Consider the following 18,738-nt stretch of genomic DNA (forward strand, 5'->3'; position numbering starts at 1 on the left):
CCATATGAGAAGAATCTACTCTTTGGAGAATTCGGGTATGAGACTGGGCAAACGGTACTGCCTCTAAAGAGGCGACCATCAATCCCAGCCAGTTGACGGACAGCAACATCCGAATCATTGACTGAATCTTCTGGAGTTTCTCCGCATGGAGAAACACTCTTGCCAAGGATGTATCCAAAATTAGGCCCAGATAGTTCAGTCTCCTGGTGGGAACCAGGGATGATCTTAGGGAAAAGCAACGAAAACGCTGATGTCCTGCGAAGATGGGGATATGAAGATAGGCATCCTAAATGTCTATGGACGCCAGGAAATCCCCCTGATGCAGGGAGGCCACCACTGTATGGATGGACTCCATCTCTTCCAAGACCAGAATTGGACGCACCTAGCCCTTTTGCCTCGGCATTGTGAACAGGTTCGACTAGAACTCCTCCAAGGAATGGGAACTATCACTGCTTGTTGCATCAAGCTGTCCCTCGCAAAGCTTTTTAATCGACCCGGGGATGTCGAATATTGGAAGGGAAGAATCGCAGCGGTGGAAGTGATCGAAACTCGATCTTGTATCCCGACCATATGACCTTGCGAACCCCTTTATCCGGGATTCTGGAAAGCCCTGGATCCGGAAACCGGTGAAGACGTCCCCCCACCCTAGAGATGGGTGGGGCCCATTCTGTCAATCCAACGGGATAACAGTGGTTCTATTTAGTCTGGAAATCGGTGAGTCCACTATTGGTGGTACCGTCCATCTTTGTAATGAGGGATTCCTCAAAATGATAGCGCCTAGCAATGCGTTTGGAAATAGCAGGGGCTCGTTTACGGACGACCCCATTTGAGCAAGGGAAATCCTTCATCATTTTGGTAGGCTTGCTAGTACCAAGAAAGGAATACGAGTCTCCGCTACCTCTGCCGGTGTAACCTCAAGATTTAAGGTTTCCCAGACAGACACAACTAGTGCTTCCACCAACGCTTCTTGTGCTATGGCGGAGGCAGAAGCGTCCTCCTCACTGTCTGAGGAGACCGTACCTGAGACAGCAACCCCAGAAAAGGGGCTGCAATGACCAGCTCAGAATCTGTATCTGAAGTATCAGATGACATAGGGGTAGGCGGGGGTCGCTCTTCTTGACCCCCGTCCCTGACAGGCTACCTCCACCCGGGATACCAAAGACTCCAAAACTGCTGATAATGCATCATCACAAATGGGGTACTGGAGGGTCCTGCGGCCACCCCGAGGGGATCAGGTGGGGATACATGTGTGGCAGGGTTCATGTAACAAGACACTTGCCAGCAAACACAAAAAAATTAATTGCAAGAAAAACATTTTTTTTTCTTTTTTTTTTTTTAACTTAGTCCCCCAGCGCAATAGCGCCCCTCAGTCTACCTGCTTGGACCCCTCAGAAAGAGAGAGACCCCAAGGCTCACCTGATGCACAGAAGTTTCTTATCAACCTGCTTCCAGCACTGTGTTACAGACAGGAAGTCTTTGGCTTGCTTTCCCTGGGCCAAGGAGGCGGCTCCGCCCCTTTACACGCCTTCCGGCGCCTCCCAATTACTCCACGAGGTGTTTGGTCACCTCAAACATGGCCGCCCCCATGCTGGAGACACGAGGCTACGCAAATATGGCGGCCTCATGCGATCTGCAAGAAAAAATGGCGGCGGTCTGTATAGGATAGCGGCGGCTTGCAAGCTAGCAGCGGCCTGCGGGAGGTGTGCATTCGGCCTGTGCGGCCTACGGGATTGCCTCGGCCTGCGGGAGGTGTCCTCGGCCTGCGGGAGGCTGTGCGGCCTGTGGAAGTGACCGGCTTTCTGGAGGGATAGCGATCTGTGGCTGCAGTACTCAGGCATAGGCATCGGCCTGTGTACACACTGACATGTAGGATACCTCTATCCTCATGGTAATGCCTTTTAGTAGTCTGCCACTGACTTCAGTCACCCTTACAGTCATATAGTGACTTTAGATCGTCAGCTCCCAAACCAAGCCTCCTGGTTTCTATTCACAAAAATCACACTCAAATTGGGGGATCTGTGACCTGTTTTAGGATAGAGGGGAGACCCAGAAACTGAGTGTCCGACCATCCCAGAGAGGGGCCCGCGTCCACCAACAAACCCGACAGGGGGAGAGGGGGAACATTCTACTCACCATACCGAACCAGGCGGGCGCCAACTCCTGACAGAACCCCTCTCCACCGGGGTGGGGGGGCTGTCGACCAATACGGACGCCGTGACTCTGTTGGTCATTGGCGTCCAGGCGAGACGTTTAACTCGCAGGGTCAGTCCCCGTCCAGTGGGACTATGTCGCGGCCGACCCAGCGCGGAGCTATGGCCTGCACGCGCTCGTAGGCTGAACTGGGGTGACCACTGGATCTCAACATCCAGCCCGTCGCCCAGTTTCAGCGTACTTGCTTGAAGATCTCACAGGAACACTGGAGAAACAAAACTGTCTAAAAAAGTATTTCTAAAAAAAAATCCTGCCAGGACCGAAGATCCTAGCAAGGAATCTAGGTCCTTACTCCTAACTAGACAAAAAAAAACTGATTTGCTGTAGCAGGAAGTGAGAGGATATACCCTCTGGGGACTGCCCCTAGGGTGTGGCCAGAACGTTTTCTTTCCTGTCTAGTCCTACTCCTGTAGAGGGCAGTATAACCCGAGTTGATATTAATCAAGGAGGACTACGTCTGTCAATGAGCGGCAGAGAACAGACATTTGCCTCAATTTTCTTAGAAATAAAAGCTAGGGTACCTTTGATCTTTTGCTTGGTGTATACGCCTTTGAGTTACTGAAAATAAGCCTCACATCCTTGTACAAATCCATAGGAGATTTGTAAGTCCCAGCCTCAAGTTTTTCTTTTACGGTTCCAAAATCCATAGGTGTGTCTATAATGTCTCTATAATCCTATAAAATAAACACATTGTTGTACAACATTCCAACATCTTTTTCAGAGCTGAAAACAATAGGAGAGAGTCAACTTTTTTATTAACTTTAAATTCCATATCTTAGCGTACAGTACAAAATACAAGAATCATATCATAGACCATGGCGGTATTTGCCAAAAATTTCAGGTGAGTGGACACTGGTAAAAAAATGTTCCGCCCCCTAATGTATCTAAAGAACCTCTCTATGAAACTCCAGCTTTGTTAGCAAGCAATAAAGAAGATCATAGAGAAGAGAGGATCTGTGTCCTGTACACTCTAAGATAAGGAATTTACAGGCACTTCAAAATACTCTTTATTTTTATTGTACAGTACGTGACACATGATTCATGGACCATGGGACATCTCCAAGCAAAATTCTATGGGTTGGCAAAAAAAATACCTTAATAGTTGCAACAGGCTCACAGGAAAACAAACAGGGTCAGTAGACCCAAACGGTCAATAATGGAAACTCCTTGCTGCTGGAGCAGAGGTTTAACAGCCAATAACTAGTGTGAAGGAAGGTGAACCAATAGAAGCAGAGCGCAAGTAAAAGCGTAAACTATAGAGACTGCAGAGGCCCCAGAACCCTTCCCCAAGATGGGGAGACCTGTTCACTATGGGCAGAAGCACCCTAAGAAATGGATCAAAAATACAACCACCCAGCCGAGTGAGAACAGAGGGAGGAAGCCGCAGATGCCCCCTCCATGAAAGGAAAAAAAAAGAAAAAGGAGGCAGGTTACAAGGGAGGCATAGCATGCAGCCATAGATGTATTGTCTAACCCTTAGGGGAAGGGTCAAAAAGGAGAGGTAATTCCATGCAGCAGAAATTAGAGGGAAATAGAAGTTCCCAAGTCAAAGAAACTGCAGGGAAGCAGGGGGAGATTAGGTTTCCATTCTACCCTTGTTTTCAGGTGGGAAAAAAAGAGAAGTAGAACTGTTGAAGAGAATAAAGGCAGGAGATCCATGTCTAAGTCAGACCCCACAGGAGGAGATATTTATTTACAAGGGTAGGGTTGGGCTCAGCTACAAAGGCTTGCAGGAGTTCCCACAGGAAATCAGGTAGAATCCACCATCAGCATAACATGCCCTGACAGTGGTGCGCAGTAAGCTGAACGTACAGAGCGCAGCGGCCCGGGGTGCCCCACGTACAGAGCGCAGCACTCCGGGGTGCGCCACGTACAGAGCGCAGCACTCCGGGGTGCCCCACGTACAGAGCGCAGCACTCCGGGGTGCCCCACGTACAGAGCGCAGCACTCCGGGGTGCCCCACGTACAGAGCGCAGCACTCCGGGGTGCCCCACGTACAGAGCGCAGCACTCCGGGGTGCCCCACGTACAAAGTGTGCAACCCCAACCCCCCCCCCATTGTGTGCACCTGTAAGGGAGCTTAAGTTAGGGTACTGGAACAGTGTCTGTGGTAGATTTTTCTCTGGAACAAGTGAACAACTCATAACTTAAAGAGTTTTCTCAGGGACTGCAGCAGACTCGCTGCTGTCTGTACCCTGTTTTTCAAGAGCCTGCAATTTTCTACTGCTACAGATCTACAGATGAGGTTCTTCCCCTGTGGGGTAATCACAGAATAGACATGGATTGCAGGGGTTCAAGCTTTGTCTGTGTAGGTTAACTTTGGCAACACATGTGCTGACTGTGTTCCAATGGCCGTGTGTCAGTGGAAAATATTACCAGGTAGTTTGGCAAATAACTTGCATTCTCATCAGAAAAAGGGAGGCTGAAACTGCAGGGTCTTACAAGTACTATGTCAGTAGCAAAAAAACTTCCAGGAGACTTCCAGTGGACCTGTATCCCCCTCTGCTAACTCATTTAGTGCACAATGTATGATGCACCAAGGTGAGTATTAAACGCAGGATCAAGTGCCCTGGATGCAAACATTACAGGCCAGCCCTGCTACCATGAGTTCTGGGTATGGTTCCCAAGGTGTACACAATGATGAACAATTTGGAAACAGCTAGCAAGCCTTAAAGGGCAGTAAGCAGTCAGATGCTGATAAAATGACAGTTGAAGGAGGTGAAGAGTTCTGTTGAAATAAGTAGGAAAATGTTTTTCTTAGGTGTCCATCACCTAAGAAAACTAGCAAAAAGTTGGAGTGTCAGAATGAGCAAGGTTATAGGGATACACTAGATGGTGGATCACGCAAAGATTTTGCCAGTGTCCAATCACCTGAAGGTAGCAGCATTTAATGTCCATGGTCTATGGCTCGATTCTCGTGTCCCACACTGTATGATCAAAATATAAATGTTAAAATATATACATTCATGAAACCCACTGAATTTTTATATTGTATTGTATTACAACACATTTTAGCTTAAAGAAAAAGCAAACAAGGTAGGGGGAAAAAAATCGCATTAAATGTATTCCTATTTGAACTCCAAAAATTACATGAAGGCTAAAGACCCCAGCCTAAAACTGAAATACTTACTGAATATTGATGGAGGTCAACAGGGTGCCTAAAAGGCTCTGAGTCTTCGCACTGAAAAATTAGATTTAACAGCTCCTGGCATTGTTTCTTCCAAGACTGTAAATCATAAGACTGGGCTCGGCTACGCAGTTTTCTCCTTGGCTGGTATTCCTACAAATTAGCAAACAGTACTTAGAATTTAAGATTTGAAAATTCTGTAATATCTTGTACAACAATAATTCTAATAGAATGGCCAATATAAAGCCAGCCTAAGTGTGCTGTCTTGATCTGTGATTAAATAAAGTAGGCCTTGCACGAGAATACCACGGAGACGGCCGTTTGCCGACCTTTCATGCAATTATTAACAGGTTGGCTGTTAGACTGATCCTCTTGTTTCATTTGAGTCTCCCTTTAATGTTGAGGTCTGTGTGTAAACAGCTGCTAGGCAACTAGAATTTTCAGAAGGAAGACACGTATGGCAGTCCCATATGTTTAATATGACAGAAGAGGATAAAAAATAGCATGAAACAGAACTTTTTCTCTGGTACATTGAGGGACACAGCAAATCAGATAATGTGAGTTTCTACTACTGCTTACAGGATTGGACACTGGCCAAACCAAGGATAACTTCTACTCTGTCCTAGTAGAATGGATGACAGTTTAAAGTCACCAGCACTCCAAATTCATGTGCTTCATGCAGTGACTGTTACTTTGCGAACATTAGTTTCTTATGCCATATGTGACTTGGCAATCACAACAAATGCATGAAAAACATTAATAAACATTAATGTTGGGATCCACTCAAATAACCGAGTGGCAGCTGGCTCAGCCTCTCAGCATGCCACTGGGAGCCTGAGCCAGCCACACCCATCCCCTTAATAGTCCGGTGCTTCAGTGAGCACTAGAGGGGCAGAGCACAGAGCCAGTGACTGGCAGTCATCACTCTCTACTCATTGAAGACCAAGAGTGATCAGCAGTCTTTGTTCTTGGTTTAGAGGTGGCCAGGGACATATGCCACATAGGTGAGTATGTAGGTTTGTAATTTTGAAACCCAACACTTCTCTTAATTACCATTTTCAGATCTGCCTTTCCTCAGCTTGACCTCGTTCTAGTACTCTTCCATTTGCAGAAGCATTGGGTGATCGTCCTCTTAGGCAGATAGGTAGGTTTGCTCTTCACATGGCTGTCTGAGAGGATGTATCAGTTTCTACCTTCCCTATGCCTACATACCTTTGTGGGGATGCTTCAATTGCACTCTATCCCTTTGGTCATGTTGACTTTAGAGAATCAAAATCCTGAGCGCTGGCAGACTTCGGAGTCCCTCGACACCCTGTAGGCTGGCTGTGCTGGCCATTCAGGGCTCATCTAATAAATCTTGCTTAGTGAAGTTAGTAGGGCCAGACACTCCTTAGACTCTGAGTTCTCTTCCCTTGATCCTATAGTGACAAGGATGTATAGGCTTAGGGTCTTCCCACATAGACTAGCTGGTCTCTTTCTTGCCAGGACCTCTCTTGTCTAGGTTCCTTCTCTGAACCTATTCCTTTTGGGGGACAGCCCCATTCTCTGTTAGTTGCATCAAGTTGTGCGTCTTTTCTGACTTACAAGAGAACATTTTTGTCCTTTTTTTGGGTTGTGGTCACATTCTCACTTAAACCAGGTTAAGCGTTTACCTCCATTTTTAGGGTTAAAATCAAAATGATAAAGCAAAGAATATAAATATTCCTTGAATAAAAAAAAAAAAAACACTATGTATAAAAGTATAATTACCCAATGTACTTTTATTAATGCAAAACATTTTTAAATTGAATTTTTTTTTCTTGCTTTAATAACTGTACATTAGGCTATTTATACTTTCATATAGTTTTTAACATGTTCAAAGAATTTTTCATATTCTTTTCTTTACTGAATTTATTTAGCCCTAATGAAACGCATTCGATTTTGATGCAATATAAAATATTTTATGGACTGTATTAACTAGTGTTCGCTCCTTCCATTTAGAGTCTTTCTTCTCTGGCTGTGACTTCCTATCTTGGTCTTAAGCATTAGGTTGATTTTGTGTCCTCCCTCTGAATAGGTTGGCATATTCCCCTATACTCGCAGTCCTCAGTTCTGTTCTTGTGGGCCTGCTAACAGTCCTGGGGCCCTTAATAGATGCATGAATTTTAAGGATTTAACAGCGAGTACAAAAATCCTATAATCTTGAATATTCCACTTCTGGACTATATAGTCTGCATTTTTTTTTTTATTTATACTGTTTTGGAAGTTGCTGCATTTACATATCTACATGCTGCATAAAGAAAATGTCTTCCTGCTTTCATATTGTTGTTACCATCTCTGATATCATACAACACTCAAACACACTTGGTTTGAGAAGGAGGAAGAATGACATCCCAAATGTCCAGCAAACCAGGAAAAACGGTTAGCAGTGGACGATCAAAATACTTTGGCTACTTTTCAATGCTAAAAAAAAAACTGAATAGATGACTCAAGGCTCTCTGCAATTAAACACAGGTTATGATTTACACTTTTATATTATATGCTTAATGGAGATTAGAATGTTAAATTGGCACTGGTAAAGCAAGCCTGCTTTAGGAAATGGGAATGTTTTCATTTTAAATCATAAATAGAAAACACTATTGTGACACAACATAACTACTTTAGAAACTCATTCACACTGCAACATGGTTTAGATCAGTGGTCTCCAAACTGTGGTCTGTGGGGCAAGTGCAGCCCTTTGTTCACTGTTATCTGACCCTTGGGGCACTGTTCCTCCCACCGAGACCAACAATGGGGCACTATTTCACCCACTAAAACTATTTCTCCTTCTACTGGCCACAATTGACCACCAAGCTGAAGACATTATCCACTGATATAGACGCTGGGGTATTCCCTACTTCACTGGCCACAGTATGCCCCCCTAAATTCTGAAGGGTAGTTAACTGGCCTTACAGTTCTTTTAGGCAATAGCTGGTAGGTAGTACACAAGGAATGGACTACTGCACATGCACTTATTTAACCTCTTCCAGACCGCCCACCGCAGATATACTGCGGCAGGCTGGCCCTCCTGTGCGAACCAACGTAGCCCTACGTCGGTCGTGGGCCTGCAATTAGTGGGCAAGCGCAGTGGCGTGCTTCTGCCCCCACTGGGCAGCGGAGATTTCAATGCACGGGGCTGGCGGCTCCGATTGCCGCCAGCCATCCGTGATCGCTCCCCGCTAAGAGAGAAGGACAGGCAGCTGTTGTAAACACAGTTGACCGTTTTTCTCTCTGGAATGATCACAGAGCTCCTGTGATCCTTCTATATAGGATCACAGGTCTCTGTGATCAATTTAAAAACTCAACTACCATACAGTTAGAAACACTCCCCTAGGTACACATTTAACCCCTTGATTACCCACAGTGTTAACCCCTTCCCTGCCAGTGTCATTATTACAGTAACAGTGCATATTTTTAGCACTGATTACTTTAGTAAAGTCACTGGTCCTCCCAAAAGTGTAAAAAATGTCAGTTAGGGGTCCAATCTGTCTATCGCAATCCCGCTAAAAATTGCAGATTGCCACCATTACTAGTAAAAAAAAATTTAAAAAAAAAAATGACAAATCTTTCCCGTAGTTCGTAGACGTGATAACTTGTGCGAAAATAAATTAAAATACGCTTATTGTGATTTTTTTTTTTACCAAAAATATGTACCAGAAAACAATTTGGCCTAAAATGTTAATAAAAATTTATTTTTTTTATTTTTTTCCTTTTGGGTTTGTTAAATAGCAGAATGTGAAATAATATCTTTTTTTTCAGAATTGGTCGCACTTTTTTGTTTATAGCGCAAAAAATAAAAGTCGCAGAGGTGATCAAATACCACCAAAAGAAAGCTCTATTTGTGGGAAAAAAAGAATTTTATTTAGGTACAGTGTCGCACAACCACGCAATTGTCTGTTAAAATAACGCAGTGCCGAATAGCAAAAAATGGCCTGGTCATTAAGGGGGCAAATCCTTCCGGCACAGAAGTGGTAAAATAAACCGGTAACACTGGGTACAAATTATGTTTGTGCTTTGGTTTAGTTTATAAAAATGAGGACTGAATAAAAAACATTGCAAGGTAAAAAGAGTAAAGTCTGCTTTGACACACTGCACCTATTTTTCTCTACCATGCAGTATTAACACGCTTTACCTTTCTCTTCCTTGTGGATGTCCCAGGCAAATCTGCATCTTTTTCTTCTTCCTTTAAGGTACAAAGCTCTATTAGAACACAAATACGTTTGTGTGTGTGTTTTTTTTATAATGCTAGAAATGTTGTGAAATATATCTCCCCCAATGGCCCCTTCTAGAATGACATGACATATCTTGCCAAACAGGGTGTTCCAAATTATTTCTCCCATTTTTACTAATTGTAGTATTGTTTTATTTACAACGTACCACACTTCCTATATTGTTCACCAGTTTTAATGTAGTTTTATTGACATGTATATTGCTCAGCTACACTGCCATATCTTGTGCATGCTTATAAGATTTAAAATAGCCCCTTGCTGCCTCCTTATCAGGCTTCAGAAAGTAGACAAAAAAACCCCAGAATGTATTGCCTTTCTTAGCCAACACTCCCATAGCCCCACTGACCAGGAAATTGGAGCCCTGTTGTTTACACCTTTGGAGTACTGCTAAAATTTACAGCCACTGCTACCTCTGCTGGCTTCACCTGTTTTAATTGCTGCTGGTGAACTTTACACCACTAGCGGATATCCCAATTGTTTTGGTAAAAGTGCATCTGTATTAACTGATGTAAGAGATTTCATGCAATTTTGTCAATAAAACTACTTTTACTATACCAGATCTATGCCTTCCTTGTTTGTTTTTGTATGCAGACACTGGACTGCTTTTTCCATCTATGAATTGGTGAAGAACATTTTTTCACAAGGCAGTTACTGCAATATGCTAACAGGCTAGTCCAACTGGTGATTTCTGTTAACAGCTTTTGTAACAATTTTTGCAGCTAAATTTCATGTTCCTTTAGCTACTGAATATTATTTCTTGGTAAGAAATGTGTATTGACTAGTTATAAAATGTGTTTACAGGAAAAAACATTTCCCTTCAAAAGTGTAGGCAACTATTTGAAAACACAGAATTAAGTTAGCTCTCCCCTTTTAGTTCCCATAAAATGCATCTAAACCGAAAAGCAAAATTTAATAGGCTGAAGCTTACCAATTCTTAAAACGGAGTTCCACCCAAAAGTGGAACTTCCGCTCAATTGCTTCCTCTCCCCTTCTGTGCCACATTCGGCACCTTTCAGGGGGGTGGGGGAACGGGTACCTGTTTTTTTTACAGGTACCCTTCGCCACTTCTGGGAAAGGTGCCGTGGCGAAGTGAGGACCCCTCCTCTGCCGCCGAGCCAATCCGACCATGCAGCGTGCTTCACGTATGCGCAGTAGGGACCTGCCCATGAAGCTTCACTGCCTGGTTCCCTGACCGGCAATGGCGGTGGGAGCACCCGACAGCCGATGGAAACATCGGCTGCGGTGCCGACATCGCTGGACTCCTGGACAGGCAAGTGTCCTAATATTAAAAGTTTGCAGCTACAGTATGTGTAGTTGCTGACTTAATTTTTGAAGGGGGGAGGCTGGAACACAGCTTTAAAGCCCCTTTCACAAGGGCAGACCGATTGGGTCCACCTGTCAGTTTTGCTCTCTATGGAACAGCAGATATCGATGGACAGGTGTCCATTGACACCTGCTGACATCCGATCCAACCCGCTAAAAACAGACTGATAGGGATCCGTTCTCCAACCATCTGACAGATCGGTTTGAAACAGACAAGCGTTCCATTTCCATCTGATAGCCCATAGAGGACAGCTGTCTGTGTCCGCTCTGCTCAGAGGGGATCAGCAGAGAGATCCCCTGCTGAGCAGGTGGATCCACTGGCCTAACTGGAAGAACGCCAGTTATTGCCAGGACACACAGAAAACTATTTTCTGTGTTCTATTCATACTGCAATGCAGCCAAGAGCTGCACCACAGAGATCTGTGAAATAATGAAGACATGCTGCAAACTAAACAGGATTGAATATTAGTGTTTAGCAGTGCACCATGCTGCAATATAGTGAAATGACGTGTAATTTTTGTGCACTTCAAATAAAGTCGCCCCCCCCTTTCACCTAGAGATCCAGTTAAGTAATACACTTTCTATCTTAAGCTGGCCAAACGTGAATTTAAATTTGGCCCGTCCCAGCTGAACTAGTTGTATTTTGATAGGTGTATGGCTGTCCCTGCTCAACAGAAGTTGATCATTTGATCCACTCCTACGGAAGGAGCATGCTGGAAAACTTGTCTTGATTAGCAGGTGCTGATCACTGTATTATGGCAGCAGGTTCTGCTGTCGGAATTCAATATCCCCATGGGGCAGATTCATTTGCCTTGTTGTGTGAAAGTAGCTTTTTTTTCCCCAGTCTACTGTACCATTCTGCTATCAAAGCTTCCCTTGGAAATCAGAACTGTCAACCTTTGGCGAGGGTATTGTTAAAAGGTATGCGCAAATTTAGGTGGACTTAACTAATTAAAAAGGATACTCAGCCAACATTGTTTAAGCAGTTACAGCAAAATGGGATTTATGACTTGCCGTAAAATCTATTTCTTTGATGTTCATTGATGGACACATCTCCTTAATTTCATAACCATTGGGTTATACTGCCCCCTACAGAAGTAGGACACCAAGCAGAAAAATAATCTGGCTACACCTGTGGGCAGTCCCAGGGGATATATTCACTCTCCCTGCTATAGGTACTCCGTTTAGTTACAAGCAGTGTCAGGAGAATTACAACTCCACAGAGGGGTGGGTCCTGTGTCCATCAATGAACATGGGAGAAATGGTCAAAAATCCCATTTTCTCTTTCGTTCATTCACGGACACAGCTCCTGATCTTCATATGTGAAGATGGTACAGCGCCACTAGATAAATTAACTAACTAAAGAAAAGAGGTGAACCAGTGTCCATAAGTCCATAAAGAGGAAAGGAAATCAATTGCTGAAAATGTAGCCACAGATCCAACAAAATTCTTGCAAAGGAAGTTTCTTGGCGGAGATCACACAAAAAAGAGGATGTACCCTTACCAGATAGTTGGACCCCCTATTACGGAAGGTCAAACAGGCGTGCGAAATCAGTCACCAGGATTCCTCTCCAAACAACCACAGAACCTCCGGACAAGGACCATGGAACCGGTAGACCTCAATGGACTCCAGGTGTACAAAGGGGATGACCTCCAATAATACAAATGGGGGCGCACATGGTGAAGTATGTACGGATTTTATTAATAAAAAAAGGTTAAAAAACTCACATGTGGCTGCTTGATACAGGCATGTTATTCAATTGATTGGCCGCGGCTGGAACAGCGTGACTGCATGGGGGCTAGCGTGCCTGACGCGTTTCGTCCTGCAAAGGCGTTTTCAAACGCCTTTGCAGGACGAAACGCGTCAGACACGCTAGCCCCCATGCAGTCACGCTGTTCCAGCCGCGGCCAATCAATTGAATAACATGCCTGTATCAAGCAGCCACATGTGAGTTTTTTAACCTTTTTTTATTAATAAAATCCGTACATACTTCACCATGTGCGCCCCCATTTGTATTATTGGAGGTCATCCCCTTTGTACACCTGGAGTCCATTGAGGTCTACCGGTTCCATGGTCCTTGTCCGGAGGTTCTGTGGTTGTTTGGAGAGGAATCCTGGTGACTGATTTCGCACGCCTGTTTGACCTTCCGTAATAGGGGGTCCAACTATCTGGTAAGGGTACATCCTCTTTTTTGTGTGATCTCCGCCAAGAAACTTCCTTTGCAAGAATTTTGTTGGATCTGTGGCTACATTTTCAGCAATTGATTTCCTTTCCTCTTTATGGACTTATGGACACTGGTTCACCTCTTTTCTTTAGTTAGTTAATTTATCTAGTGGCGCTGTACCATCTTCACATTGTCTTTTTGGTTTGATATACTTTGTACTAGCAGCCTTTTTAGCTCATTGTTCTCTGTGCGCAGCTTTCCTCCATTACTGTATTTCCTGATCTTCATAACCAATGGGACGTCCCAAAGCAGTGTTAAACATGAGGGGTGGGAACAACAAAAAAAATTTCCAAGGCTAAACAGTAGCCCACCAGGCAACAGGAGCTCAACCAAAACAACTGGAGCCCACCTGAAAAAAAAAAATACACCCTCAAAGAGGATCAGGTCCCCTTAACAGCAGCCTGGAAAACCTTGCGGCCCAAAAAAGCATCTGCAGATGCCCACACATCCACTTTATAAAACTTTGTGAAAGGGTGCACAAACGACCAGGTGGACGCCTTGCAATCCAGTGTCACTGACACCTGATGATAGGAGGCACTAAGCGCCTGAGTAGAGGGTGCCTTAACAGAGAAAGGAGGAACCTGACCCTCTGAATCAACGTCTGTCTAATCATCTGTAAAATGGTCGCAGAGGAAGCAGACAACTCTTTCCGAGGCCCATCCGTGAGCACAAATAGTGAGTCTGACTTCCTGAAAGACTCTGTAGCTGCCAGGTACACCCCAATTGCCCGGACCACAGGCACTCAAGGCAATTTCCATTGGATGTTTAGGCCTGGGACACCGGGAAGGCAACACAATGTCTTCATTCAAACGAAAATCAGAGATCACCTTTGGGAGGAACGTCGGACAGGGGCGAAGAACCTCTGAATCACCAAGTAAGGTGAACGACAGGATAATGCCACCAGTTCCGACAGCCTGGGCGCAGAGGTAATAGCCACCAAAAAAGCCACCTTCAGAGAAGTGTAAGCAAGGAAATTTCCCCAACATTCTCAAAAGGGAGACTTCTGGAGGACTGAAGGCACCAAATTGAGGTCCGGAGGCGGCAACGGAGACCGCACTGGAGGAACAAAATGTCGGACACCCTGAAAAAGGTATGCAGCACCAGGGAGTGTGTGGCCAAGGGTCTTTGGAAAAAGACTGCTAAAGCCAACACCTGGCCCTTGATGGTACTCAAGGCAAAATTTCTGTTCAACCCCCCCGTTGAAGGAAGGTCAAGTTTCGAGCCACTGAGAAGCAGCGAGGATGAACCTCAAGAGACTCACACCACGCAATGTACGATCTCCACGTACGATGGTAGATCTTCCTAGACGTAGATTTCCTAGCTTTAACAGCATAGGATTCAGCCACTCAGATCAACCTCTATCCTTCTGCACCTGGCATTCAACAGCCAAGCCGTCAAAGCCAGCGACTGTAAAGCAGGATGGAAGATTGGTCCTTGGGTCAGCAGATCCTTCCTGAGATAAAGCTTTCAAGGAACGTCGGCGACCAGCCACACCGGATCGGCGTACCAAGCCCGGCGAGGCCAGTCCGGAGCCACTAAGATGACTGAAATCCCTTCTACCTCGACCCTGCATAGAAGTCTGGTAGAAGCTTGAGAGGAGGGAAGGCGTAAATCACAGTGTCACCAGCGAGTCTGGGGCGTCCGCCAGATGATCCTGTGACCAAGCCACAAACTTCTGCACCTTTCTGTTAAGCCAAGATGCCAACAGATCCACCTTGGGGATGCCCCACCGAAGACACAACTGATGAAGGGACCGCGGGACCGGTGCCAACACTTTTGTGAAGACCCAAGGAGCAGAGGCGAGACATAAGAGTAACGACACAAACTGATAATGCTCCTCTCCCACGGCAAAGCGGAGGATGCACTGGTGACTGGCACATATAGGAATGTGAAGGTAAGTATCATTGATGTTGATAGAGGCTAGAAAATCCACCTGATGCAGGGATGCAACCACCATGTGAAAAGACTCCATTCGGAACTTCTGCACCCGCACAAAGCAGTTAAGCGCCTTGAGGTCCAGGATCGGACGCACCTTGCCTTCGTTCCTGGGAACTGTAAACAGGTTTGAGTAAAAACCCTTAAAATTTTTTGAAGTTGGAACCGGGACAATTACCCCTTGAAGTAACAGGTCTTGTACCGCCCCATACAGACCCTGTAAGCGGTCCGGGGACAGGCGCAAGTTGGAAAGAAAGAGCCTTGCCGAAACTCGATCTGGACGGAATGACTTTGTGGACCCACTTGTCTTGTACCAGGGAAGTCCACGGGTCCGCAAACCAGCGAAGATGTCCCCCTACCTCTAACATGGGTGAGGGCGCACCTTCACGCTGAAGGAGTCTTGTCCATGGGTCTGGAGAAGCCTGCTCTCTGCTTGCCAGACCAGGTTCATTTGGATCTTCCAGAGAAGGCCCTGAAAGGCTTCGAGCCATTGTCAGTCAACCCTGGGGGACAAAAAAACTTCCCATGAGCCAAGGAGGGGGGCCCACGTCTACGACAAGGTTGCTTGCTCTTAGTAGCCTGTGGATGAAAGGTAGCCCCCCCTCCGTGAGACCTTTAATGATGTCATCCAGGGTAGCTCCAAACAGGCGATCTCCTTGAAAGGGAAGATAAGTCAAGGCCGTTTTAGAAGTCTGGCCCGCAGACCAGCATTTAAGCCAAAAGACACGCTAAAGAGGCCACTGCTGAGACGGCGAGCCGAGCCACTAGGTGAGTCACATCCAAAGAGGCACCACAAATAACCTGAAGCCCCTGGACCAGCTGGCCTTTAAGCTCAGTAAAGGCAGGGGGGAGCAGTTTCCCTCTCCAGGTCACGGCGTAAAAGCTTAGCCCACTCGGTCAGAGTTTGCAACACCAGGGCAATGGTGAATACCGGCCTCAGTGCCAAACGAGCCAGAGTACATATTGCGGGCCACAGTCTTCCTGTCAGCCAGATCCTTACAGGCCGGGGACTCTTCCATCAGAATCATGGTTGCCTTGTTCAATCTGGAAACCAGAGGGTCCACCACCAGTGGAACAGTCCACTTCTTAATAAGGAACTCCTCATAGGGGTAACGCCTAAGGGGACGCTTTGGTCGTCCCCACACTTTAGCGACAATTTTGTCAAAATAGGCGGGGAAAGGAAACACCTTTGCCACTCTGGATGGCTTGTAAGTGCCAAAGAGAACCTGCCCCTCCGGCGCAGCTGCGTCCTCCATCTTTAAGGTCTCACACACAGATACAATCAGTGCGTCCACCAGAGCCTTTTCGTGTGCGGTTGCAGATGCGGAGGAATCATCCTATCAGAGGATTCCGGGCGTGCGGTTGCAGACCCAGGAGGGTGACAAACGACTGCAGTGGCCAGATCACTTCTGGCTGGCCCTCTTTGCATGCTAGGGACAGATGAAATGGGGATGCCTGATGGGAAGGAGGGGAACCTGGGGGTCAGACCATCCCAAGCAGGAGCCCACGTCCTCCCCAAAACCATCCAGGGGGGACAGCTACTCACCATACCAGGAACCGGGTGGGCACTGCTCCAGACAGATCCCATGTCCATCGAAATGGGGGGCTGTCGGCCAGGAGGAACGCTGCTACTCAGGCCGAGACCAGGTCATATGCGGCCTCGCGAGGTGTTTAACTCGCAGGCCAGCCCCCATCCAGTGGGGCTATGTCGCGGCTGACCTAGCGTGGAGCGGAGGTCTGTGCATGTTTGCTGGCTAGATTGGTGTGACCGCTGAATCTAGATTATCCAGCCCGTTGCCCAGTCTGGCAATTGATTGTAGATCTCACAGGAAAAATACAGAAGAAAAAATTTCTGTCTAAAGAAGAAAAAAAAAAAAAAATTTGCCAGGACCAGAGTTCCCAGCAAGGAACTAGGTCCTTACTCCTGATTAGGCAGAAAAAAACTGAGTACCTATAGCAGGGAGAGGGAGTATACCCCCTGGGACTGCCTATAGGCGTAGCCAGATTTTTTTTCTGCCTAGTGTCCTACTCCTGTAGGGGGGGAAGTATAACCCAGTTATGGGGGCAGTTATAAAGATCAGGAGCTCTGTCCATCAATGAAGGAAAGAGAAAAGTGTTTTTTTTTTATCTTTTGGAATAAAGGTTTTAAATACTTTTTCAGTAGAAAAAAAACACCATCAGGTCTTTGAGGATTGGTACAGACCATACCGTAGGAATACAGCACAAAACACAACAGACCACATCTCATTTCTCTTTACAGACAAAGGAAATGTGACAAAGTTAAGGTGGGACTTAAGTCCTGCTAGATCACTTCCAGCTGGCCCCTTTTGCATGTATAACTATGTAAAACCATAAAAATAAATGCCTATTCTGTTTAAAATCCAGTAACACACTGTCCCTTCCCGTTCTGCACATATTCAGTTGTGCTCTATTTCTTAGGCACTGTGCCGAATTTGTAGAGGCTGATCTCCTAAAAACCTAAAGATTTACTGCTATTCGGGGGCTCTGGGCTTCAGCAAAATGGCAGCTGCCACCAGCAAGAATAAACTGGAGCAATGCTGGAGGCAATTTACAGCACACACTAGTTTTGGTAGCATATTTATTCATGTGGAATGTATGCTTCTTGCTAAAAAAATATTTTTATCAAGTTCTTATGGGGTTGTTATCCCTTGAATTGCACAATGTGTGCCTAGTTATTGGAATCAAAGTCAGAAACACAGACACTTGCTATTTACCTCTTCAGAGTCTGACAATAGCTTCTTCTTCATGATGTTGTACTGTGGAATGATATCATAGCAACTCTGGTCTCTGAAGGAAAATAGAATATGTTCAGTACAAATGCTAGACTTCAAAGACAAGTTGCAGTTTACCAACTCATAGCTATATATGTCGAGCCTGAGCCATATTTTACCATCCTGGTATCAACCACTTTTTCAGCCTCTCATTAAATTTGAACATATTGGAACACAATTGGAACATTGTAACAGACAATGTAATCAGGTTCTGAAACCCACCACATCTTCCAAGTTGCTGTTGGCAGACCCTAGCTGAAGTTTAGCTAGAGGGCAAGTTAGCTTGCTTTATTTAAAGGGAAAACCAAACATTTATTTTATGTTTACAAGTTTATTAACTGTATCGTTTACAGCTGCTTTAGAGCCCATTCACACAGGGGCGACACGACTTGCACTGCGACCTCGGCGCGACATGCACGGACTTCATATCATTGAAGTCAATACAAGTCGCCTCCAGGTCGCCCCAAAGTAGTACAGGACCCTTTTTCTAAGTCGGAGCGACTTGTGTCGCTCCTATTAGAACGGGTCCTGTGCTAATCAATGGCAGGCGACCCACCGCGACTTGTCAGGCGACCAAGTCGCCTGAGAAGTCGCGCTAGTGTGAATGGGGACTTAATTTATTATAAAAAAAACTAAATTTAATACTAAAAGCTTCCCTCACACTTTGCAGGACAGTGTCCTCTCCCTTTACGACCTTCCCAAAGGGTTTGTATATCCAGGTATTTGTTTTCTTTCATTCCCTATACAAGTCAATGTGATTGCAAAAGCAACTTAAAGCAATCTAGAAAAACTCAACAGCGAGTGCAACATGTTTATGCCTGCGTACATAATTAAAAATCAATGCAGTTTAATAAGTGAGAAAATTGCCCTTTAATGTAA

At 45.5% G+C, this 18,738-nt stretch overlaps 1 protein-coding gene across 1 annotated transcript in view; it reads right to left on the minus strand.

The window, feature by feature from the left end:
- The window catches only part of PHIP (PHIP subunit of CUL4-Ring ligase complex), a 286,169-nt gene that overhangs the window by 44,038 nt on the left and 223,393 nt on the right, over positions 1-18,738 (minus strand). The window contains 4 exon segments of the mRNA XM_082249792.1: positions 2,733-2,885; positions 5,341-5,490; positions 9,488-9,538; positions 17,803-17,875. Of these exon segments, the coding sequence (XP_082105918.1) occupies positions 2,733-2,885; positions 5,341-5,490; positions 9,488-9,538; positions 17,803-17,875 (427 nt within the window).

The sequence above is a fragment of the Pelophylax lessonae genome (assembly GCF_965119305.1).
Source record: "Pelophylax lessonae genome assembly, chromosome: 3".
Lineage (NCBI taxonomy): Eukaryota > Metazoa > Chordata > Amphibia > Anura > Ranidae > Pelophylax > Pelophylax lessonae.